This window comes from Zonotrichia leucophrys, chromosome 2 (assembly GCF_028769735.1).
Source record: "Zonotrichia leucophrys gambelii isolate GWCS_2022_RI chromosome 2, RI_Zleu_2.0, whole genome shotgun sequence".
NCBI classification, from domain to species: Eukaryota; Metazoa; Chordata; class Aves; order Passeriformes; family Passerellidae; genus Zonotrichia; species Zonotrichia leucophrys.
In genome coordinates, this window is record NC_088171.1 from 24698056 (window position 1) to 24724980 (window position 26925).

Sequence of the window (26925 nt, forward strand, 5' to 3'; positions counted from 1 at the left end):
CAACTTGCTCAAACATTTTCTAATGTGTGTATCATAACTTTAATTTGTAATTGTCTTGTTACAGGCAGTTTGAATTAGAAGGGCGTTTTAGTTGTATGTCTGCTAGACTTCATTTTAATTAGCAGTCTAATATCCTTAGCTATGTTGTTTTTTCTTCAGGAGATGAAATATTTTTTTACTGATGTGATTAGGAAAGAGAAAATTGTTTGTCCCTTCAGCAAATGTTGTTGGCAGGCATTGATAACCATGGTCACATTCAGTGCTAGCAGCTGCAGTTCAGGATTCCAAGACTTAGCACAGCACAATTGTATGGAAGATGCCAAAAGGGGTGTGACAGTTTGGAAATAAATTAAGTAACTGGGGATAGTATTGCTCATCTGAAAAAGTATCTGAGAGTTTGGAACCTCAGAAAGAAAATTAATACCACTAAGTACTGGAAAAGAAAAAAAAATGCCTGTGGCAGGCGCTTGTCAATGTTGAGATCGTTATTAGCCAAGGGTAACTGAGGACTTACAAAACAAAAAGTGTAAAAACTGAAAAGAAATGTATCTTTTATTCATGTGTACTGCTTGAACATTGCTTAACAGTACTAGAGCATTGAATAACTAGCAGGTATATCCATGTTCTAAAGTTTTTTACAGGTACAGGACTAGTATGAAAAATATGTTGAAAAAAGAAGGTGAAAATTTCACAGTGCATAGACTGTGGAGTGAACAAAATTTCTTAAGAGCCCCAGGGTCATGTAGGCTTGTGTAGCATTCAGCTTGATATTATCCTATCCTGACCCCACCTTGCTCTGGAGTGGTTCTTCTGCTGTCCTGCAGAGGAAAGAGTTATTAGTTATGGAACAGCTAAAAGCTTAGGAACAACTGAACAGTTTTAAAATTGCTCTGTGGCTCTGGCCTGCTTTTGATATGGAAGGAGGAAAGCATAGCTGGGTATATGCCCCTTGTCCATTGCCCCCTGATTACATCGAAATACTTCAAAGACCATTTATGTGCAAGTGCTTTTCCAGAGGATGGGAATTGAGCTGGTGGAGGCAATATAAGATTGCTACAGGAATGCTGATTCATGAGCTCAAATCTGTGCTATGTTTAGGCAAACATAGCAGTCAAGCAGTCAAGTTTACAAAAATCTTCATTTCTCTTTGCCAGTAGTGCTTTGTGGGCTGGCTGTCATCGCCAGCTTTATTTTGTTTCCATTTCTGAGAGTATTATTCCCCCAAAAGAATATAGAGCAATACCAATAATTTCTTTGTCATGTTTGAAACCATTTCTTAAATATTTTTAGTCCCTGATGAAAAACAAAACTAAACACACTATTCTCAAGCTGGCATTTGTAAGACTGTTAGTGTTGGATTTCTTTTGAAGTGTTTGTGGACAAGAGATTGATGAAGGTAGCAGTGTCTGGTTTTTAAATTCAATACAGACAGCAGCTCTCAGGCGCGTTCTTCTTAGAATTCTACTCAGAGCAATGGAGAAAATTTTAAAATATACATATTCTGTGTTCTAAAGGAAGGGTATAATATGTAGAGGATGCATATTCATTTTGACATAGTTTTACTTTAATACAGTATCAGTCTCAAAGGTAGGTGTCCTTATGTTAAATGTGTTGTGGTTTAAACTCTAGATGGCAATGAAGTATCACACAGCCTCTCACTCACTTCTCTGGGGGGAGAATAGGAGGAGTAAAAGTGAAAAAGCTCATGGGTTGAGATAAAGGGAGATAATGCAGAAGAAATAGCTAAAAAATAGGTAAAGCAAAAGCAAGTGAAGCAAAACAGGGAATTAATTTACTTCTTTTCATGGGCAGACAGCTGTTCAGCTTTCTCCAGGAAAGCAGGGCTCTATCATGTGTGGCATTGAGCATCCTTCCCTTCCTTCTTTTCCCCAAACTGTATATGCTGATCATGACACTGTACATTTAGGATATCCCATGGGTCAGTTTGGGTCAGCTGCCTCAGCTTTGTCCCCTCTCAAAGGTTTGTGCACCCCCAGCCCACTTGCTGGTGAGGTGGTTTGAGGAGTAGAAAAGGCCTTGTTTCTCTGCAGGCACTGCTCAACTGAAACACCTCTGTGCTACCAAAACTGGTTTCAGCCCAAGCCCAGAATAGCCCCAGACCAGGTACTTTGGAGAAAATTGAATACCCCAGCCCAAGCCAGCACACCGTGCTATATCATTGATTTAAATTTGAACTCTAGCAATAGCATGAGCAAAATGTAAATACTTGCAGTGCCCCAAATTATTTCTGTTTGCTTTTCTACCTTGTTCCTTAACAAGCAGAGTTAAGTGAGTAGTCTAAAAATGCCCACTAATTGCTAGGTGGACTTGTGAATGTTTCTCTTATCTTGGTTCTAAGGAAAGCTGATCATAATTTTTACAATTTTTTTTATAGGTTGTTGTGGAATATTTATTAATAAATTTGAAAAATGCAGAACTTAATGGTAGAGAATCATAAGCTTGTCGAATTTTAGCATGGGCATGGCCTACTTAATTGAGATTGCTATGTATCACATGGAGTGTTCTTCTTTTTCAGGTATCTAAGAAAGTTGCAGATTTAATCCTTGAAAAACAGCCTGCATATGTTGAGGTAAGACAACTAACAGTTTTCAAGAATAAACTGCTCAATTTTGTGCTGCTATAATGCTGCAGTTGTGTTGTTATAGTGATTTGTAGTAGGGCTGCTAGTGCCTGGTTGGTAACCAGCTATTTTTGTATGCTAAAGCTCTGTCTCTGTAGTGAAAGCCAATGGTGTATTGAGTTGAAAGTCCTTAAGATGATAAAGGTTTTGTAATATGGTCATTTTACAAGGCCTCCTGAAGAATTCAGAATTCAGGAATTCACAGGCTTGGCTAGTACCTGTAATGAACTTGGAGCAGGGCTGCTTTATTGCCCTTGTTTAGGAGTGGTGTCACATCTTTTTCCATAAGAGAAAGCAGTAGTGGTCTTTGTTAAGATCACTTACCTGCCGCTAATCTCAGGCAGTTGTGAGAGTCACAGAGTCACAATATGTTGTGTTAGAAGGGACCTACTAGGATCATCAAGTTCAACTCCTGTCCCTGCAGAGAACCATCCCCAAAAGTCTTACCACGTGCCTGGGAGTAATGTCCAAACACTTCTCCAAAGTGAAAATGACGATTTTTATTAAGTTAGCCTGAGAATGATCCTGTGGTGAATCCTTCTGTTTGTGTACAGCACCTTACATCACCATTGCTGTACTGGTGATTATGGCAATTCTTTGGGCAAAAACCTGGAGAGAATGTGGAAGAGCAAAGATGGCTTCCTGACTATTAACCTGTGGTAGATGTCATGGAGCTGCAATCATTTTCCTCTTATCTAGAGTTCACAACATCCTTTTTGTTCTCTTGTTCTTATGGCCAGTGCATCCAGCCTTAGTGAAGTTGCCATCTGTGTTCTGCCATCATTGCCTGGGGAAAGGAGTGCTGGGTTTTAGGAACAATGTGGGGGGGAGAAATGACCATTGCTTGCATCATCCCCTGCAATAGCAGGTGGAAGAAAAAGGCTGTAACAGTCAAGTTGTTTCAGTTTTAGTTGAAGGGGTGATGAGGTGGGAGGCTATTGCAGAAGGAGGCTGGTAAGTGCTACTGGTTGAGTCTTCACAAGATAGTGTAGAAGGGGGAGAAAGGGTAATTGTGTGGTATAAATATATTCTAGTATTATTTCACTGTTACGTGGGTTTGAAATTGATAGTTTTGAGTGAGTACTGCTTTTCCTGAATCCAGCAGCTTCACTTTGAAAACCTCTCACTGCGTAATGGAACTGCAGCAAATGTTCTTGAATTTTGCTGTGTAATGCTAATGTTCCTTTTGCAGACATCTTAGTGAAGTGAACCTGTTTCATACCTAGAAGGGCTTTCAGATATTCCAAAAGGACAGTTAAAAATCTATTGTGCCAGTAAAAATCTTTTAAAAACTTTCCTTAAATGTTTTTCTGCCTGATTAAGTCAATAATCCTTCAGTGTTACTTATGGGCACAGTTATTCTTGTCAGTAGACTTACTGGAGATTTCTGGTAGGCATTATGGGTCTTGCTTTCCCACTGATACATGAAATGAACGTCCTGCTGTGCTGTGTGAACTTGTAATGGCAGCTCCAGTTCAGTGCTAAACAATTCAGTGTAACAGTTCAGTGTAACAATTCATTACAAGAACTAAAAATGCAGTTGAACACATGTCCTGGACACATTTTCACTGTGCTAAGTGTAGTTTAGGGGTATCATGGTTTGAAGCCTGTGTCTAGTACTGGTCTGATAGGCACTCCTGTGGCCACAAGAGACATGCCGCAGACACAGGGTAAAGGATTTACAGTTTTCTGTGCTTGGAAGAAAGACATGCTTCAGGAGCAACCAGTGGGTGAAAGACTGTTTCTGAGAAGAGAAAAATTGTATTCAGCCCTCAATGGTGGGCAGAAGACTCCCTCTTTGGAAATATTTAAGCTGCTCTCTCTCCCCATTCCTCTCCATCCAGTTGTGTTCAAAGGAGAGATTTTAGAGAGTCTTTGCAAGAAGCAGGACTGGAGTGGAGTAGCTCCTTATTGTATGTGTTTCCTCTTGAACAAGGGAACAATGGCTTTTTGAATAGCTCTGGTATTTGCAAAGTATGTTTTTAGAGAGAAGTAGAGGTAGGTATTGAGGAAAGTAATCTTTGAGTATGGTTTCTTAAGATACTTTGCATATCAGCAACTAGGCTGTCATTTATAAGAAAGCAACACTGGTAACATAAAGGAGGAGGTTGTGGTGGAAGATGCAGCTTAGTGATTTGGAGCTGATCTAAAACTGAACTGAACTTTGAACTCATTTTTGCTTGTCGTATTATTAGAGTTAGATGAGTTTTCAAGGTGAAAATCTCCCTTTTCATGGAAAGCACTTAACAGATTTTGAAATGATGAGCAGAATTAAAAAATAACCCCAAAAGAACAAAAAACCCTCAAACAAACAAACAAAACTTTTTCTGTAGCCTGAGGAGAGAATGCACTTTTCTGCAGAGCTGTTCTAACAAAAGCAATCCTAATCATTATATTAAAACATTTATTTTTTTCAAGGAGTTGAGATTTCTAGGCACTTCACTCAGTCAAAATCAAGTTAAATTCAGGTCACCTCTGCTGAAGAGTTTTCAGCTGAAAGTCAACAGGATACAATTAACATTCATTATGATGTGACATCTATTAAATTGGTAGAACACAAGTGCTTCTAAGCAAGAAAATGCTGTGTGAAACATAGTTTGTGTTTTTTGTTTTGCTGCTCTCTGGCATATTAATGCAAATTAAGCCCTGTGCTTCTATCCCTGAAGCTTTGATCATTCTGTTGTATGCATTAATGATATAGAAATTCTTAGGCTAAATGTGCAATATATAAATGCAGAGGGTCTCACTGCCATGAAAACAGATTTCAACTATTTTATTTTCAAAAGAGAATTATATTTCGAAATATAGTTTATGTTAATGTTGCATTGCAGTACTTAGTGTATATAAAATGATGAAACAAATAATATATGAAGTAACTCCACAAAGTCATTATAACATCTCAAGAGAAATGCATTAATCAGTAGTCTTCACTGGTGTGCAACTTGTATATTTGTTTAACTTGTATATTTCTTTAACCTGTTGTCTCTCTGCAGGAGCTTGAACGTGTTACATCATTGCAGAGTGGCCTTCAGCTGGCGGCGGTTATTTGCACAAATGGAAGAAGGTATTTGCTTAAGAAACTGCAGAGATTGAAAGTGGGGAATGTTTACAGGAAATCTGTAAACCCGGGAAGTTTGCTTGCTGATGGTATTTCCTGTTCATGTGCTATGCTGTTAGCAGTAATAGTTAGAGATACTGAAAAAGTTGCAAACTCTTGCAGCTCTCACTTTTGCAATTGGTAATTCTCTTTGAAACAGAAAGCTTTGGAGATATACCTCTGATCCACAGACAAGTGCAGAAGGGAGGATGTACCTTCTTAGCTGTCTCTTGGTACAATCTCATTTTCTGACTTCCCCTAACAATGCTGATAATCCTATTTTCTACCATGTATTTTGTTGGACTTGTTAGAATTGATTAGAAGTAAGTTTTATTTTGTTAATTGTTGAAGATGATGTTAATTTTTACCTTGCAGACACCTGAATATAGCAAAGGAAGGGTTCACACAAACTAGTTTGGGGCTCCTTGCAAATCAGAGGAAACGACAGTTGCTTATTGGACTGCTAAAATCTCTGAGAACAATAAAAACACTGGTATGTACAGTTGTTTTTGTTCAGTGACAAATATGTTTCTTAATTTCTGCGTAGTAATGACTGGATTTTTTTGGTTTTTTTTTTTAGCAAAGAACTGATGTGCGTTTGAGTGAGATGTTGGAGGTAGGTCCTGCCATACTGGTATAATTTGAAGCTGTTCTAAGCCTACATTTGTCAGTCATCTTAATTGTTGTCTTGCAAACAAGGTGTGTGCATGGGATGAAATTACATTTTTGTTCTTCTTTTAAATCGAGAAAAGCTTCATAACAAATTAGATAGCCCTGCTGCCAGGGGAGAGTATTTTCTATCAAAAACTCATTCCTGCCTTTACATCTGGACACTGAAGCTTCAGTTAGTTCAGTAAAAATGTTGTGGGGTCTTCACTTAGCCCTGCTCTCAACTTATACCCATTTTCTTTATCCTGATATTTGGGGAAGAACAAAAAAAAAGGTGAGATTTAGCTGATTGTTGATAATCTGGGTCTGGGTAAAAATTTCTATTGATATATTACTATACAAATCTATAGATGGGCTCCCTGCTTAGTATTTCATTTGTAAATGTAGTAGCCTTTTGTCCTTATTCATTGCATTGGCTTTTTAATTCAATTGTAGAAAAGATTGCAGCATGAAAATTCATGTTGCATGACCCTGAAAATTCAGATGCTGTTATGTATACTGGCTAAAAATGCAGTAGATACTGCACAGAGCAAAATAGGATCTTGTCTTAAGGTGATGAATTGTATGAAAGAAAGCCTCAGGATTTTATTGACAGCTATGGTACTTGTAGTGTAACAATTTCAACTTGCAATTTTGCCAAATATTTACAGCTAATACTGGATGGAATGTCATGATGACAGTCTCCAGTTATTAAATTTGGAAATTGAATCTTAATAGTTTCAGCTTTCAAGATTCTATGAATTTAATTCTATCTTGAGTAAGTCATCTTGTGTCAGCAAACTTTCTTACTCTTCACAAGCAAAACTGCACTCGTTTTCAGGTGGCATAAATGCTTTCTGCTCAGTAAGCCCTGTACAATGATTAGCTTTTAATTTCGGTGCTGCATTTTGCTACCCAGGAAATTAACTCTTCACTGCCCACTGGCAGGAATTGTCCTGAGGAGGTGTAGTTGTTGCATTCCACACATAGACCCTAATGTCTGATTACCATCATTGATCAGTGATTTTTAAGGGCTGGAACTGCTGTTTGGCATTGTGCAGTTGTACAGCTGTGCTCAGTGTCTGCTCCCAATAACTTATCCCAGCTATTTGCCCATTGATTTTCTGTGCTCCTAGAAGTTAGTAGGTTGGAATATGGATGCGAGCTATTAGTAGCCACTCAGAGAAAAGAATTTTGAAAGGGTTCCCAATTAAAAAAAGACCTGGAATGACTTTATGGTAGCTCACAGGGCTGAGCTGCATCTGGAATGTATTAGTAATATATCTTATGCAAGCAGGCTTTCTGATTTGAGCCCTGTTAGACTTACTGGAACAAGTACCAGGTTTCCAGTAGAGAGAGATATAAAGAGCTAATAATGCTCTTTAGACCAGTGTGCTGTTCTGTTTTCATCTAATGGATTATATATTTGGGGGTTATTGTATTTTTTAGTTAAGTTGGATCTGCATTAGAATATTGCTGTTAAAACCAATTTCATTTCAGAACCTCCTCTATGTTAATAGCTGAATACAAATTACCCTTGCGTTTTTGCTCTTCAGTCAATGACTGAAATTCCAGTAACAGCTTTGCATTTGAGCTCTCTAAATCATGTAATATAACAGATGTAATTATGACATAAACCAGAAGCTCTTAGTTATTCAAGAGGGTTTCTCTTCTTCCAAGAATCCTTCTGGTCTCCTGTCTAATAGAATACCAGAACAGTAGGTATATCCAAGGCAATACCCACGTCTTGTTGGTAGGATCCTTGGGTTTTACATTTTTGTGTGTATGTTTTTGTTTTGTCCTGACATCCTCATAATACTTCCTGATTGAGCTATCTACTTATTGGATATTCTTCTTAAATATTAGGACAATGCATCCATAGTGTGTTCTTTGTTTCCTGAGGCCTTCTGTGAGTCAGTTGTGTTGAAGCTAATTTCTCATGAGCTGGATGTGTCAATTTAAATAGCGTTTATTTGGGCGTAACGTTGGGAGTGTCTTCCTTGTCTCCTTTATGTTTCATAAACAATGGGAATAGCCTGCCTGTGCCTGAATTAACCTCTTTCCATGCTCATGAATAGATTACTGGGAAGATGCTAGTTGTTCTGTAATAAAAACTTTTTGATGTATTTTTTATGTATGGATAAGGAAACAATGCAGCAAGTTGTTTGCATAAGGTAATGTAATGTAATACCTAGTGTTTTCAGATGTTGCTAATTCTAAATTACCTGCACATTAAGTGCTACAGCAGACCCTCACTCTTTACTATAGAGACAGGAGAGGCAAAATATTTATTCCTAATGCTTATACATAAGCATGCAAGAAAAATGGGTATTGCACTGTTACTTCAGATGAGCTATCAATTGTATTTTATCCTAAGGAGGAAGATTATCCAGGAGCTATTCAACTATGCTTGGAATGCCAGAAAGCTGCCAGCACTTTCAAACACTACAGTTGTATAAGGTAGGGTGACATTGTGCAGATGTCAGCTTTTATATGATTTTATTTGTGATCATTGATTCTCATTCTCTAAAGAAAGTTAAATTGAAGAGCAATTTTCAGCTGAGAAAAGTAAAATTGAGGCAGTTGTAAAAGCTTAAGTATCCTGTGTGTTTTTCCACCTCTCTCTACCATGACTTACCAATCTTCAGTAAAAAGAGCACATAATGAATGTTTAGACTATATAATTGCTTTGCAACTTAAAGTGAATTATAACTGTGCTACAACCTCCCGCCTAGAGATACCTGAGCTGAGTTTTTAATGAGAAGTTTCTATTCTGGAATTAATTTGCCTATGGCAAGATGGCTTCTGCAGGATAACTAATGAAATTAGCAAGTGCAGAGTTTCATGCTGACATGAAGAAATTGCTTTCAGAACCTAAACTAATACAAATATCTGCAGTTTCTAACTTAGAAAGACTCAATGTTTCCATCGCTTAAAAAAAAAAAAAAGAAATAGCAGGAAATACTCATAAATTCCAGCAGGAGATGCAGTAACATCAGATTATTATGGAGGTCCATAATAAAGACCTCCATAAGAGAAAGAATAAAGAAACACTGGCTACTCTCTTTAGTGTTTAATGGCAATTGTTTTTGATGCCTTTTTTTTCTATTTAAACTTTTTTTTTGCAGGGTGTTGTACCCAATTTATCCAATGGAAACAAAAAAGGAGGGTGATGGGTGTATCATTTAAATGTAGAGAACTAAGCAGAGATGCTTAAATCTGTCTTTTGATAATTAATGTAGGCCCCTAAGGAGAAGATTCGCAGCACAGAGGGAAGTTGTCTAAAATGAGATATGGTGATTATTTAATGAAAACTGTGATTTCTGTGCAAGAAGAGAGTATCCTGCCTATTTCTTTGTTGCTTTGACCCTCCCAAACAAAAACATAGTAGTCTTTTTTTTTTCTTTTTTTTTGATTGCTGCTGTTCTGAGATTTTTAAAGCTGGTTGTTGCAAAGGTGCAGTGGTGTCTCTCTTTGTCCTAAATAGTTTCTCTTATGGTAGCTGTTTTTGTTAATTTTTTTATACCAAATTCTACATTTTTTTCTGAAGAAGCTAAAATTCTCTTTTTCTGATAGCATATATGTAAGAGGTTCCTGAATGACAAATAAAAATTACTGTAGTTTGCAAAGACTTGACAGCCCTGACCCTTCTGGGTATGCTCTGGTTTAGACCACAGTGCCAAACCAAAACACTTAAAACAAGTTTTTTGGGGGTTGGGAATGTCTTTGAATTTTTGGTTAAATCCTAGCAGGATGGAATCTTGTCTAGACCCTCTTAACACTGTTGCATTATAAGCCTAGAATAATCTGCCTTTCAACATAGCAGTGGTGTGATGGTGCTAGTCTGACACAGCAACAGCAGTTTAATGGTTATGATGAATTGCTATGTTGTGACTCAGCAATAGGGTTTTTGGAAGTAAGAAATGGTCTGAAATGTTTATATAATCAGTAATTTTATTCTAAACATTTTTTTCATTCATCAATAGTGAGTTAAATTCAAAACTGCAAGACACCTTGGAACAAATAGAGGTAAGAATTATTATACTGATGTTCAGTATATGCTAATATTTGACCTCTAAGTATGTGCTACTATTTAATCTCTAAGTACTAGAGCTTTCTAGTTAAATGTTAGCAATTATAGAATGTGTGCATTTCTTTCAAATACTCTCTTTGGATGCTGTAGCCACTGCTGTTCATGTAGACTTTAGTGCTGTAATCAATCTAAATGCTCTACAATATGGTATGGCCCAGTCCACTAGTTGTGCTCACTGTAAGTGGTAGGGCAGTCAAATTAAAGAAGTACATAACATTTGAAGTATTGAGCTTCTAAACAGTTGTGAAAAGTAAATTAATAGCAAGCCAGTAGGTTTGGATAAGCTGTACAAGAGATCACAGTTTCACAGGAAATTTTAGAGGTTAGCAAACTGAAAACTGCTGGATAGGACTGTGCTAAGCTGCTGGAAATAAGACTTGAATAGCTGTGAAGGATGAGACTAAGGTTGGTTTAAGTTGGTAGATAGCATGACAAAAGCAAAGGAATATAAAATGTTAAGTGTCTTCCCAGAAACTGGTGGAAAAAAAAGGGAATGCTTTGAACTCCACTACTAGGTAATTTTGAGCTGGAACTTGGCAAGCTTTTTGTAGGAAGTCCAGCAATGTAGGTATGTATAGTGTGTATGTGATGCATGTAATGCATACACATGTAATGTTTAGCAGGAACCTGAATCAGGTATTTGAGAGCTGTCTACACCCGTTGTCACATGCTCTTCAGAAAGCCAGACTAGCACCTGTTTTATCATACCTTGTTATTTAATTCTCTGTAAAATTAAAATTTTGTCCATTTCCTTCAGTTATGTCTTTGTACTTCAGTTTTTATGCAAAGCTTTTTTTTGTTCCTTTAGTCTTTCTCTGACAGTGCTTTATTCAGAGCATGCCTGGTTCACAAAAGCTGGTGGAATGACTGTTTTCTTACCTCTCTAACACAGGCTGTGTGAGAGTGAGCACTCTTTTTTCTCTCATGAGCGAATACTGATGTTGCTTAAAAGGAGACATGCATTTTTACTTCCTTCCAGTAATAGCTTTGAAGAGCAAATTCTGATCTTATCAAAATATGATAAAATGTGCCATATTCGTTGGTGAAAGCAATTCACAGCTAACTAAATAATCACATTCAAGATTTTTATTTATATCTTACTTTCTTTCTCTGAAACTATCTTATTTTTTACTGGAGTTATGCCTGTGCACATGTGTGGTGGTTTGACCAGGAAGAAGTGTGTGTGCCAGGCCCAAACCATGACAACATGGAAGAAACATCATGGAAACATGAAGTCATCCTGGCGTCCATGGAGTATTGCTGAAAAATACATGGTCTAATTAATATAGAATAATATTCTGCTAGTTAGGAATTCCATAATGAGTCTTTTCAATAATTGAGTGCCTCTACTTAAGTGCATTCCTTTTTCCTTTTTTTAATATTTTTTTAAATTTAGGTTTTAATATAGATCTTACTCTTATACTAAGTTACATACAATGATGGCTTTTACAAATTCAAGATGGCTTTAGTGGAAGGTACTACTGAAAAATGTAACAAAAAAGATTAATGTTCTCTGTTCATGGGCAGTTTGATATCCCAGTTTTTTTCTTTGTATAGGTGTTCTGCAAGAAACAAGAGAGAATTTTTTTAAAAAATTTGTAGATGTCTGAAATTCAAATTGCTGACTAATGTCTTAGAGAAGTTCTGAGTCTTTAGGTTACTTGTCCTTTCACCATTTAGCTTAGGGAAGAAAGTACAATGAACAACCCCCACCAAATCTCTAGGATTACCACCAAAAATATTTTGTGGCTAATGATGTAATTAATGAAAATTTTCCAATGGATTAAGTAAAAGTACATAAGAGGCTGAACACCCATCTACTGTGATTTCTATTTTTAAGAGCAAGACTGTATTGCAAGATCATTAAATAATAAGAATTGAAATGGTTTTAATATTTGGCAAGGAAAGAAAATATTTTTTAATTGTGTATGTTATGTTATTGATTCATTCTGTTTTTATTTATTGTTGGTTGAAAAAAACTAGGATTAGGTTGTGTATCTGAATATATTGCAGTGTCTACATGAGAATTATGTTATTAAGCTCTGTAGTCAAATTCTTGAAAGCTTTATTAGTCACAAAATACATGATCCTATTGAAGTTTTTTTTTCACTTAGTTTACATAGTAGATGAACTTCATTTTCTGCAGAGCTGTTCAGTATGCTCAGACACAGCTCTGCTGGCAGAACCTGTATTTGTGTGTCTCCTTTCTTTTTTGACTCTCTCAGGTACTGATTGTTCTGCTGATATAGTATTCTATAAATGGCTGTCTTGCCAATGAACTTTATATTCAGGCAGTGTTAGTTCCATTTAAGAGATGCAGTCAGAGGGTTAAGAAGTCTGTAATGGAATTGATTGAGCTGAAACCCCCAGATCTGGTTTTTCTTAGGGGTGGAAGTAGACCAGCTTAGAAATCCCAGCTCTGCCTTATTGATGTTCCTGGCCTTCTCAAAGTAAACATCACTTTAATTTGACTGTAGAGTTCTTGCTTGTTTTTGGGAGTGGTGGAACTCTTTGGCTGACACTGAAGTACTTACACTGTGAGAACTGACACTTAAGCACCTCAGAGAAGTCCAGTCACACACAGTCTTAGTTACTTTACAACCATAATTATCACACTGTTTAAATAAACATCTTCCTCACTCGTTGTTGTTTAAGTAATGTATTACTTGACCTGTTTTTTTTTAGTGTTTAATGCATGTTTTTCTTCCATTTTTATAGGAACAATTGGACGTAGCACTTTCCAAAATATGCAAGAATTTTGATATCAATCATTATACAAAGGTTCAGCAGGCTTACAGGCTGCTTGGAAAAACACAGGTTAGTACTTATCTTCTGAGGAAGTCACAAAGAATAGTTATGTCACAGCATGAAGCTTTGAGTCCTGTGATGGAAATTTATTTTCCTAGTTGTTGTGGTTTAATCCCAGGTGGCAGCTAAGCCCCACACAGCTGCTTGCTTCCTCCTCCTTGATGCAGTGGCAAAGTCAGAGGCAGGCAGGTGTTCAGTCATGGCCAGGACAGCAGGACTCCATCGTGTGTAACAGTGACTTGTGAAGATAAACTTCATCACTCCAAACATCCCCCTGTTCTTTCTTCTTGCCCCAGCTTTTATTACTAAGCATGACACCACATGTTATGGAATATCCCTTAGCTCAGTTGGTGTCAGCTGTCCTGGCTGTGTCTCCTCCCAACTCCTTGTGCACCCCCAGCCCCCTCCGGAGGGTTGGGGTGAGAAGCACAAAAGACCTTGACCCTGTGTAAGCCGTGCTCACAATAGCTAGAACATCCCTGAATTATCAACACTGTTTGCAGCACAAATCAAAAAGACAGCCCCATGCCCCATACCAGCTACTGTAAAGAAAATTAACTCCATGCCAGCCAAAACCAGCGCACTAATGCTGATGGATCTTGCCAAATATATGTATACAAAGGTTTTTATAATGCTGATGTAATTTAACAGTACTTGCTAAAGGTAAGCTCTGTGTTATTGCAACCTGTAGTTTTTTGGACAGATCATAACAGTAAAAGTTGCATATTTCAGCTCTGTTTATACTGCTGTTTGCACTGTTCATTCCATTTGGTGATGTGAATACTATTTTTTTATTGCTAGATCTGTTTTTCTGGGTTGTGCACTACCTCTGCCTTGAGTATTTCCATTTTACATTGTACTGTTAACATGACGACAATGGAACATGTGAGGAGATCGATTTTTGCAGAAATGTACATCCCCATGGCATGTCAAACACATACTGTGAACATGTCCTGGAAGTTACATCTGTGTGTGCCTGGAGCCCTTTCTGTGTACATAAGAGTAGACCTAGGTTCTCCCATAGGATGGAGTTCTCTTCTGTTGGGTGCACTGTCTTGAGGCTTCATTGTGGAAACCCAGGGCATCCGGAATGTTTCTCTGTCTGCTCTAGGGTGTCCTGACCCCCAGGGCAGCACTGACTTTGACCCTCATTCATGGAGAAAGTCTCCTAGAATTCAAGATAGACTAGAATCCACAAAATTGTGAAGTAGATTATAGAGAGTAGTGTGTGTCACTTGGTAAGAAATTTAGGTCTGAGGATTTTTAGTGTGTTGTGGATGGAAGCAAGATGAAGGGCACAGGGTGTCATCCTGAGTTTCTTCTTCATGCTTTCCTTCTTCCTTCTTCTTCTTGGGTTTGGGTGGCGCTGTAATTGGGCAGAGAAGTCCATATTGCAGGCTCTGTGGGATCATTATTGGGTAAAAACGGAAAATAATCTAGGTGTCAGTTCTTAATTGGTTAATTTAGTATTAGAAGACCTTGTAACAAGAGTTTATTGGCCATTTTGTGCCTTCTAATGAAAAGCTGCCAAACTCACCGTAATGAGACTGTTTTACTGATAAGAAATAATAAACACCTGAGTCTGAACATGAACTACTGTTTCAAGTGCTTTCAATCCAGACCCAGAGAAACCAATACTTCATATTGATTTGTTTCTCTGAGAAGGAAATTCAGTTTACTTAAGAAGGTATGAAGTATGGCAGCTAATATCAAGATCCTGTGAAGTAAGGAGGATAAGGAGACAGGAAAGTCTTGGAGACAGGTTTTGTCAGCGATCAGTGCTCATAGTACAGGCTGAACGTGGTGGTGCCAGTCTAACAGGGATTATTTTATTTAGGGAAGATATTCCCCCAGAAAGCTTTAGTTGCTAAAGATCAAGTCAAAGCACATGTCCCCTGGTCAAGACAGGACAAGAACCCCAATCATTTTTTATTATGCTTGGCTTTTTTAATGCTCTTTCCAGATTTCAGGAGCATATCTGATATAAGATTGCCTTTCTTGGGTTTTTTGTCAAGTTTTGTTTGTTTGTTTTACATTTTTCTAATTAGAACCTTTCTAGCAAAGTTGGGTTCTTTTTTTCCTGGCTTGCTGTAAAACCAGTGCAGCTCTGCAATAGGATAGAAGTGAATTCATCTTCCCGTACTTTGTTAGTGTGCAGAACTATTGGAATGCGTAAAGACTGCAACTTAAAATCAGGGGAGAAGATTTTTTTAGTGCACTGTATTCAGTTTCTTAGTTACTGAAGAAAAATAGGCACTGCACATCAAGCATGTTGAGAAAGGCAGATATTTGTTGGAGACGAATGGCGTTTCTGACAAAACAAAAGTGTTATTTGTTACTGCATGATTTTGCTTGCTTTTTTCCATTATAGAGTGACTTGGTTTTGGCATTTTTTTATTACTAGTAAAGTACGTATTTTGAACTTGCCCTAAAATAATTTAGTTGCATATTTATTCAAATCTCTCTCATATTGACCTCTTCTCAGTAAACAAAATGTCAAGGTCCTTCAGTGTCTTAAGTACTTTTCTTTATTTCATTTATCATTCTGTTTTCTTTAGCTAATTCAGGTTAAGACCAACTATAGCAAATCATCTGTTTTTCAATAGGGTTTAAGCAGAATTGCTTCTTCATTTCTTGTGGTGTAATTGAGTACTCAGCTCTTGTTGGTAGCTAAAAATGTCAAATAGGAAGTAGTTAAACTGAACACTTACAAATCTGCTGATTACATACATGTGAAAACAATGAGAAAATCCAGTTTCTGAAATGGAATAATGTTATGTATAATTTATTAAGAACTGAGACTCTTGGTAAATATCCTGACCTGAAACTCAGACATGATTGTGGTAAAACTAATACGTTACATAATCATTAGTCCTTAGTACATATTTCTTCTTCCTGGAAAAGGTAGTCTCTTTTTTTAAAAAACAAATGTTAATTTTTCTACCAAAAAGAGGAATTTTATAGGAAATTTATTTATATGATGTGCATGCCTTTCTGTAATGCTTAATTGTACTTTGAGTTCTTCACTGTGGCAAGTGGATGAAGACTTTGTGCTTTTAATTTTAATGATTGCAAAGGAAATATTTTTTATTTACTTGGCAGTGTTTCCAGTGTTCTTCCAGGGAGAAAGAGCATGAATCCCAACTCATGTTATCAATGATTGGGAGGAGGGTAAATGAGTGAGTAAATTCTATAATTAGCTATATTATATTAATATTTACTAGTGACAGTGTACAAAAAAAGGTAAAGAGGGAAGATGGCAGAGGGAACTGAATTTACTTGCAATACCTGAACTCTTTTATGTGACCATATTCTAATAATGCCAAGATCTGTATTTGGTATTTTTGAGACAGAGATTGGAGGACAGGCTTACAAGTGTTCAGTACTGAAAAAGATGTATGTTAAAAGATGATGGCTAAAAGATAGTGGCAGATGATAAATTGAATATTACTGTTTGGTTTTATGTTACTCCATTTCTTTCAGACAGCAATGGACCAGTTACATATGCACTTCACCCAAGCCATTCACAACACTGTGTTTCAAGTAGTCCTTGGATATGTGGAGCTGTGTGCAGGAAACACAGACACCAAGTTCCAGAAGTTACAGTACAAAGACCTCTGTACAGTATGTAATTCTTGCATATATGTATTTTTTTTAATCTGATTTTTTTCACTTTTATGGGTGTTTGTTATGTCAGTAGGGAGTCATTTGTTAACCCTATGACTACTCTAGTTTCTTAATACAGCTTATGACTATTTGAGCTATTTGTTAGTTGTAACTTAATGGTAATTTTGAGTGCACTAAATGTTAGCACCTTGGAGATTTTGTGCACTCCATCTAACAAACAAAGACCAGCATTTCAAAATGTGTCTTCAGTATGATATACTAGTTATTGGAATAACTATTATCTTTGAACTTCATTCCAGTGCATTTAGGTAGTATTCACAATTTCTCTGATAATGCATTTCAGTAAGAATTCTTGTAAAGATTCTAATTTAATTGGTGTCTTCCCATTATTCCTGACTTTGTGTCATTCACTTTTCATTCTCACATCTAATTTTGCACTTTTGATACCAGGATAAGGGACAGCTATAATATTGAGATGAGAAAGCCTGATGATAGGCAGATCATGGGCTGGGAATATACATATATTTTCCTGTACTGCAAATTTTAAATGCAGTTTCTTGCATATTTTGTAATGTTTTTACAATCAACATACAAATTTTTAATTCACTCTTTTAATTTTTTCACTTGGGATTTTACTGTTACACCCTGAGAAATTTTCTGAAATTTCAGTGATGGGGAAGAAGTATGTGAGATATTTTAGGTGGTTCTAATGTAGAATTACCATTTGAAATTATGTTTCTATCTTGAATGTTCTTTAGGATATTTTTTTCAGTCACAGATGAAGCCCTCATTATACTTCATCAACATAAGGACCCACCCCATCAGTTGCAATTTATTAAATTGAACTACAGTCGCAAGGAGATTAAAGTTCATATTCTGATCCATTTTCTGTTCTTTCACTTCTCTTATCTCCTGGGATCATGTAGCTGCCACTAGTAATCAACATTGTAAACCATTTCATTTCAAAGAGGTGCCTCTTTGACTTAAAAAGTTTACATTATCTAAGAGCCTTCATATAAATAAAAGTGTGATAAACAAAATAAATTTAGTAGGAATAATTGACTTAAGTATTCATGAATATAATGAGGAAGTTTCTCGATAGTTGGTATTTCCACTTCACTGAGATGAATTCTAGTTGCAGAAAGCCAGCAAACCCTGATCTTTGTTCTCCAGACTGCAGTCCTTTCATCTGTCTTCTGTAAGCCTTCAGAGTGTGGTTTTTTTGTTTTTTTAGTTTCTAATGAACTTTTCTCCCAGGTTTTTCTTTTTCTTTTTTTTTTCTTTATACTTCTGTATGTCCTTCAGTTTATTTCTCATTCCTTGCTAATACTAATGATACTAAGCCCACTTATTTACCCTTACAAACTACTATTGAGCTGCTGCTTACCAGTTCTAAAATCCGCGTTTAGTGTTGCTGTTTATCCTTATACTTGAGTGTGTGGAAGAATCTTTCAGGTACTTGGAAATACCACATTTTGTAATACACAGAAAGAGGGTGGCTTTAACTGCATGGTTACAAAATTGTTACTTCATTATTTCTGTTAGTCTTTACTTATACAAAGTTTTAATGACATGATGCTTGAGTTAATGTGACCCTGCAATAGCTGGCATTCTGTATAAATGAAGGTACTCAGATTTTAGGACTTTATTCTATTGTGAATATTACTGCAATTGCATTGAAATTTATTTTTTAAATTTTTCATTACTGTCTTGTAACCATTAGATATTTAGGAACAGGCTGCATGCAGATGGGAAATGTTGGTGTCTTACTATGCTGTTCAGTGTTGGTTGTTGCCTGTTGTAATGCATTTGTGAAAACAGGGTGCTAAATAAGATGAGCTGTCATAGCAATTCAATTTCTAACTTCCTGTAGAAAAAACAGCAGGTTTTCATCTCATACACTCAGTTGTTGAGGAATAAATTGTTTAAGACTGAAATATGAGCCCTCTTTCTCTTCGTTTAGTTCAAGTGAGAACCTTCTTCAGGCAGCCAATGCTGTTAACCCAGGATGCCCTTAACATGTAAAGGGGTTATGGAGTACTTACTCTGATTAAGCAAGGGAAGTCATATAAAATTGAAGTATTCCTTTTGAGGCAGGTATGCTGCTGTGTGCTTCTGAAAATCTGTCAAAATGAACTCATCTAGCTTTCCATTGTAGATGGGTAGGGGAGGACTACAGTGGCTTTTTTCTTTATGTTTGCATCTATTTGAAAGTCAGATACTGAATATTATAATAATGTGAATCTTTTAAAAAAGAGTAATATTTTCAGAAATTCTTAAGCATTTATGAAAGTTAGTGCCTGGCTACTCAGGGTCACTGATTCTTTGTTGAGTTTCTTTTCTTAGCAATATGCTATGCTTTTACATGTTTTCTCTTTTTGAATATTTCTGGAGCAGGGCAAAGTTTTGCTGCTTCAGTCCCAAGTTTTGATTTTCTTTATTCTAGTATAAGCTGAAAGAAATTCAGTTGTTTCCTTAGTTTAAATTGAATTATCTTGGTATTTAGTAAGTAATCCTTTCTTCCTGTCCACCCGAAAGTCAGTATGTCTTCAAGTATAGTGATTTGCAAAAGAACTTTAGATTTTAGATACTAAAAGCTCTGAAATACAGGAAGAATAACATGAGTTAATAGAGAAAATTGCTGAATCAGCAAGTTGATTTTTTTTAACTACTACTTTAGAGCTCATTCAACCCAGTGGGGTGTTTGTCAGGAAGGCTTCTCTGTAGCACTGCAGTACAAAAGTCTGTGTCCTTGAACTGACACACAGGGTGGTTGCATCCCTCTGGTAGTGAGATGGCCTTACTTCTGCATCTGTGTCACTGTGAAGTAAATGTAAAAGTAGTTAACATACAGGCCAATTGAGGAAATTGAAAAAAGATGCTAACAAAAACACTTTGTACTTTTGAACACCATTTGATTAGTTGACCAAAATCAGGAATCTGTCACTTCTTAAAATACGTTGAAAATTAAACTGATGTATGTCAGCTCCGCTATATAAATTTGATGAGTTTCTTATGGTTTGTGCTGCTGCAGCAAAAAATGAACACCATTTTGAAGTTTCCCAATGCTGTTTGTTGTTCTGTAGCACATCACATCAGACAGCTACATTCCATGCCTTGCTGATCTCTGCAAAGCCCTCTGGGAAGTCATGCTCAGTTACTACCGAACGATGCAGTGGCATGAGAACCATGACCAAGATGAGGCAGCGGTTGTGTCTTCTGGTAAGAAACCTCTGGGAACAAAACTTCTGATATTTGGAAATAACTTAAGCTCAAGTTATTAATTTATGCGTTGGTATCTTTGTGGTCTTGCCCCAGTGCCTTCAGCATTTTTGTTGATAGTGTGCAGTAAGGGCTAAAGCACTCACTGGATTTTTGTACTCTCCAGTATAAGATTAAATTTTTAATGAATGTTTGTATGTGCCAGTCTTGCAGATATAAATAATTTTATTTTAAACGATACTTAGGGAAATGTCCTTCCCTTTTGTGTTGAATCTTAAAAAAAAAGATCATAAAGATAGTTACATTTTCTTCTCTTGTGTCCATCTTGCTGTGATTTTTGCAGATGTAAAATCATGCAGGTACCATAAAGAACTTACTTAATGGAAAAATGGTCACAGTAGAGTCCTAATTCAGTCACATATGCTCTTACAAAATTAGCTCCCCTTAGAGTCGTTACTTGTGACATCCTGAGGAAAGAAAACAATCTGCACTGTAAAGCCTTCTGCAGGAGCCATTAAGCCTAATAAAGTTATCTATACAGGCAGATGCATAATTTTACACACACTGCTTTTCAATGCATGCCAGAGTGTTTTGGTATGTTTGCTACTAGCCTTCTGTCACTCAGTTTTTAATTTTCTGGAGTTATGGCTTAGCTGTAATGTACAACTGAAATGTAGTGATCTGCTGAATCACTTTTTCAAATACTTCTGCAATGATAAAGCACACAGAAGGGAATTTTAGAAGTACAGTTTAATTTCAGAGGGACTACTGGTTGTTGTAAATAAATATCTACTGGTTGTTGTTTTTCTAATACTCATTGCTTGTTCTACAGTAATTATTGAAACTGTACTGGGAATTCTCATTTCATACTTATTGATTTGATGGCTGTAATATGTGGTAAAGTCAAAGAGTAAAATTCCTGTAGAATGGGCATGTATGTCAGAGGGAACCAGGGAGCCACTTCAGGAGATTATGCTGAAGTTGTTCTTCATATAAGCCCCACAGACTGGAGCAGTAGATGTACCACTATATATGGCTTTTATAGTTTTGGGAACTCATGGCTGTCCCAGTATTGTCCCAGTTAATCTCAGCACTCTTAGAAAGTGCCTTAAATGTGTCAAGGGACTCTTGATCTTAAGGCACAAGTACAACTGTAGAAGTGAGAAGCTGGACTTGAAAGACATTATAAATAAAGCTCTGTATTTTAGTAGTGAAACTTATACAAAAGAAGTCCTTGAAAAGACAGAATTAAGTATATGTAGAACTTGCTTAATCAAACTGAACATAAAATTAGTGAACTAAAATTATCAACATAATGTGAAATTAATGTCATATTTATCTATATCTGTGTCATATTTAATGAGCCACTACATAGTCTATGATTTTGTTGTTTGTATGCTAAACAGCAAATTGCCGTAATATGAGGTTTCATCCCTCAAAATAAACTAACTGGAAAATTTTCCATTACACTGTTTGTTGTGGTCAGAGCATTGTTTATGTTTTTACTAAAGAATCAAACAGAAAATGAATTTTAAAGGGATCTATGCAGATAATTTTTGTTTTCCCTCCTCAAAGCAAAGTGATCTTTGAAGTCACACTACTTTGTGTGAGGGCTTGCCTGGTTTCATAGCATGAAATTTACTGTGATGTTGATGTAATTTATATGTGTTTGTGAGACAATGACTTAACAGAAGACCTGAAAGTGAGCGGTAAAATGATCACTACAGCATTTAAACTTCTGATTTCACATGTGTAATCCTAGGAGTAAAAGTTGGTAACAGCTCTAGTATCTCTAAACGATTCAAAGAAAAGTGAGAAGAAAATTATGTAGGATGTAAATTGAATTTGAACCATTTTAATTTTTAAAATGTTTCCTTTATAGTACTGTGTAAATTCTGGGCAAGACCTGCTTAGTATTCAAAGAGTGAAGCTAGAAGACAGAGATTTGATTGAGTCCTTTTTTTTTGCTTTCCTCTATCATGCAGGGATTAAACAAAAACCTTTTGTTATTACTGAAAGCTGCCTTTTTGAATTCTGAGAAATACTGAAAAACCTGCAGAATCTCTGTATTTAAATCAGACATCTAGAATAATGACTCCTGGATGGTTTTGATTCTTCTTTTTATGTGTAGTTATGAATGTATGTGTTCTCTGCCCGTTTCAAATTCCTCAATGCAAAATGTATAATCGCTTGTGCAGTCCTTGATTTTCAAGGAAATTATCCTAAATTAATGTGTTTGCATGTGTGAAATTAGCTGCAGCGCAGTTCATTAAAGGACTGGAAACAAGACCTCTTAGCATGACTGCCCATAAACCAAGACCATTGGGAGACTGACAGAGAGAGAATATTCCATTGATTATTTTAGTGAACAATAAGATCTATATTGCAGTGTCTGTCCAACCATTCCTTCATGAATGGCAATTTGGGAGTACAGGGACTATGGTCTCAATCTAGAGAACAGGTCAAAGACACTGCCTTGTTGAGCATTGCCTTCAGGTGTCCTGCCACACCTTATGGCTCCATCTGAAAGAAATCAAGCAAGACCAGCATCCATCTCAGTATTCATAATCTGTTTTTTGAATTTAAATGGAGGTACAGATGTAGAAGATCTAATATTTTTGTTGCTCCTGTTAAGCTTATATAAATATTTTTTATAATAGGCAATAGTTCTTGTTCTGAGAAACATACTCTGGAAAGGTTCAAATCAGAAGCCAGATGGTTGATCAGGAGGAGGATAGTGTACATGATGCTGTTCTACTTAGAAGAGCCTGGCCTAGGACTGGGAGAATGAGGCACTGCTAAGTACTATTTATAATTGGTGATTGTTACAGAAGGAAACTGCTCACTTGACAGTGAGCACTGGATGCTCTGGAGGAGATAAAATCAAAACGTGGCCAGACTGCTGTACTCTATTGTTATTTTGGTTTAATTGAATTGTCAGTGTCTGATACAAGTCATAACAATTCCTATTAGTGGATGTTTTTTCTTTCATTCTCTTAAGCATATGGTAGTCCAGACAATGCTGCAGGGTCTGTTCTTCATGCCTGAAAAGGCTGATTAAAATCTTGTATCCAGCCTCCCATGCCTTACTGGCCTCTTTAGTAAGGTGCTCACAATATTTACATGATACTCATCTAGACTGCAAGGTCTGGATTCAGGGCAAGGCATGACAAGGAAAGAACACTTACATTGTTGATAAAAATTTCACGGTGCTGACAAATGGAGGATGTGTTCATTGTTTATGTTTCTGGGCTCTTCTTCAGTAGACAACAAAATTAGACATGAAAAATTGCTCTTTTCTCTAAGGAAGGTGAAGCTAAGCCAGGAGTTTGTCTGGAAAAAGCTGTGAAGCCTAGTAATGAAAAACTGCAAGGGTCAGTAAGGATGAGCTGTCCCTGTGATCCTTGCAGTATGTTACTACCCAAGGAGCACTATGGGGACAGGTGTTTGATATGCAGGTGATGGAGCTCTCCTGGTCTGCATTTGCATATAATGCTTATATGCTTTTATGTGCATTATTCATTTCTGTTCAAAAGTTTAGAGCAAAATAGTTCTGGAGTTAGCATAATCAATAATATGGCAATAGCTAAAGAAGTGTAATTCTGTGTAGGATAACTTTCAAAGCTTTTGGAAATACTTAAAATGTCTTTAACCTGAATTTTCAGATGGCAACAATGTGATTGGAACTGAAGAGAACAGTTTTGACCGCAACTATGTAAAAAAGAAATTGGAGCATGGGCTTTCACGAATATGGCAGGTATGGGTTTTGAATTTCGTTTCCCTCTAAGTATTCCCCCCCCCCCTTCCTCCTCTCCAGTATTAATTATGGTTATATTTATACTAATGTTCTTAAATAAATGTCTCCAGATTTTTTTTAAAGGGACTTTTTTAAAGTGACCACAGAAATATAATTTCAATGACTCAGTGATTGCAATGCTTCCAAACTCAGTCAGATACCAAAACACAGTAATAGGACTTTTTGTCTGATCCCATTTATTTCAACTTGTGCGCTGCCACACAATCTCTTTTCTTCTCATGTGCTTTTCTCTGTATATTGCTTTATATTTCTGGTTTAACCATAGCTCTGGAGAACCTGGAGCCTTGTGAACCTTACTGGTTTCATAGTATTCCTGGTGTGATTGCTGGATCAGTTTGGTGTGCAGTGTCACCCAAAATGTATAATGTAAAAGCTGAGTTCTGTTTTTTCATTGACAATAAAGCATCTAGGATTGACTCTATCTGTTTTACAAAGTGCTAAAGAAACTGATTATAATATTGTTTTAGAGAAATTACCATGTTATAGAAAATGGAATTCTATTCTAAATCTCAAAAAAAGAGTTTTTAAGTGCAGGCAACCAACAAGTGTTAATGAACCAGGCATCCAAGCCTTCACTTTTTGTTTTCAGTGTATTAACTATTCAAAAACTTGTTTGTGTTTTGTAGGATGTTCAGTTGAAAGTGAAAACATATCTTCTGGGAACAGATTTGTCTAACTTCAAATATGATGACTTCATATTTGTACTTGATGTTATCAGCAGGTATGCTGGTGTGGTTGTAAGACCTTTAAGTACGTGTCCACAAATGAGCTCTGATAAGATAGCACTGTTGATTAAGGCTGATATTCGCATTTTGATGCCAATTTCATTCAAATGTGCTGATAGCTTGAAGAGCAATTCTTCTATGTGTGAGAGTTTATGAGGATCTATTTAGGAGAGGTAGCATGAACCACTTCGCTGCTTAAGTGTGATATGATTTCAGTATTGTCTGCTTTTAAGATAAGGTGTGTGCAGGTCTAGCCATTTTTTTTCTAAGAGCTTTTAAAGGGGGTCTGAGTCAAGCAGAAAAAATTATGTGATACTGCCAACCTGTACAATATTATATCCTTCTTTTTTGGTAATAAAATGATGGATTGAGACTGTGAACTGACAGCTTGCCCTGTGTAGCAGGCTCTCAAAAATACATTTATTTTGCTTATGGCTCTTTGTCTCTATGTGTATGGCACACAGTGATAGCATTTGTAGGAAAATGAGACATGGGACTTTAGTGGAATGCAACCTTAACATTGCAATGCAACGTTGGTACTCTGTGTTTATGAAGATACATCTACACACACAGTTGGAACAGCAGTATTAAGAAATCAATAAAAGTGTTAAAACTTTGTTTTATTGCTCTAGGCTGATGCAAGTTGGAGAAGAATTTTGTGGCAGCAAGTCTGAAGTTTTGCAAGAATCTATCAGAAAACAAAGTGTTAACTATTTCAAAACATACCACAGGTGAGGCTATTATATGTGCAGTAGATGATTCTAATGACATTTATTATTGTTGGGTAAATGCTTTCCAAAGGAATTCCGCTGCATAATTTTCATGCACTGAGGTTGACTGTAGAGTATGTTTTCTGATGACAATAAGGCTCTGAACCCTGGAGGAGGGGAGAGGATAGAAAAGCCTTTGCTTCCATTGTGTTTGTGGAAAACTGTAGTTCTGCAGCAGGCAAGTCAGATAAGGATGAACAACTTTTTAATGTAGAATTTCAGTAGTTTTTTAGGTTGCTTCTTTTCTCCTGGCGTCCTGAGAAGGAATGCCTCTGAAGTCCATACTTTGTAGCAAAATTGTGTCTTCTTTTTCTGTGCTATTGTTTAAGAAGACTCATCATGATTATGACATCATGAGAAGACTTATGGCTATGAAGTGTTTTCCAATGTGCAATTCTGTCTTGAATCAAGTAAGATATTTAGAGCTGAGTCCAACCTTTTGAGTCTTCACGTGTCTTCACGGCTTGTTCGTTGACAGGGTGTAATTACATTTCAGTCAGCTCTGTTGTCATATCACATGAGGCCAGTCATGTGTTGTCGTGGACAAGCATTCTCTGGACTCAGATGTGATATATGGTTATAACAGCATTGAGACTTATCTTTCTGTTTGTTTTTGTTGTCTTGATTTTAGAAATGTTTTGATTTGGGTGATGGACAACTTCTAATTCTAGTTGTCTAGCATTATGTTCTTTCTGTGTGTAAAAACTAGGAAGATGTGAGAAGATATACAGCCTTCCATGTTCCAGGAAATGCTTACTTTCCTAGTCTTGATCTGTTGCCTTCTTGTTTGGGAGCTGTCATACAACTAATACATCCAGAGCCATTTGAGAAGTCTTAGGCTTTCTGCCTAAAATCCATGAAGTATGAAAATTAGTGCAAGGAGGACATGAAACAGTGTCTAAATTCAGAAGATGAGAATGTGGTTTGGAATTTCTTCCAGCTTTGGTAGCTTGTTGCTAGGAATTCTTCCTCATCATTTGATAAAGACATCAGTTCCAGTTGTCTGAAAAACTTAATCAGATCCACTGAGCCTTAATCAGATCCACATTATGTCTTGTCAGAAGATGCCACTTATTTTTATTTTTTGAAATTTTTCCTAATCCTAGGCAGAATTTCATGAACTGATTTTGGTCTACCTAACCATATTGTAACACTGACTTATCACATAGTGCCTTGATGGGTTAAGTAAATATAATTTTGACTGTTACAGTCCTGTGTATGTTTAATAGTTTAAGTAATCATGGGCTAATTTTCTGAATTATCTTTGAGTAAAATAAAGGTTAAGGAACACTGCTGGAATATTATAGAAATAGTAATTTTTTGTAATGACTTGTGTTTTTTAAGATAATGTAATTCTTGTGAAAATAAATATTTATTGACATGAATTAAATTATATGAAACTTTTTAATACTTTCTACGTGTTTTATGCTGCAAGGGTATTGTGAAGATTATTTCGCTGATGTTTTCATTATCAGAA

General features: G+C 36.5%; 1 protein-coding gene across 1 annotated transcript in view; it reads left to right on the forward strand.

Moving 5' to 3' along the window:
• Positions 1-26925, forward strand: part of VPS50 (VPS50 subunit of EARP/GARPII complex) — an 81433-nt gene that overhangs the window by 13085 nt on the left and 41423 nt on the right. The window contains exons 5-16 of the mRNA XM_064704306.1: positions 2537-2590; positions 5635-5705; positions 6114-6231; positions 6319-6354; positions 8764-8846; positions 10373-10415; positions 13198-13296; positions 16771-16911; positions 20001-20136; positions 23802-23893; positions 24580-24674; positions 25311-25409. Of these exons, the coding sequence (XP_064560376.1) occupies positions 2537-2590; positions 5635-5705; positions 6114-6231; positions 6319-6354; positions 8764-8846; positions 10373-10415; positions 13198-13296; positions 16771-16911; positions 20001-20136; positions 23802-23893; positions 24580-24674; positions 25311-25409 (1067 nt within the window). The remainder of the gene's footprint in view (positions 1-2536; positions 2591-5634; positions 5706-6113; positions 6232-6318; positions 6355-8763; positions 8847-10372; positions 10416-13197; positions 13297-16770; positions 16912-20000; positions 20137-23801; positions 23894-24579; positions 24675-25310; positions 25410-26925) is intronic.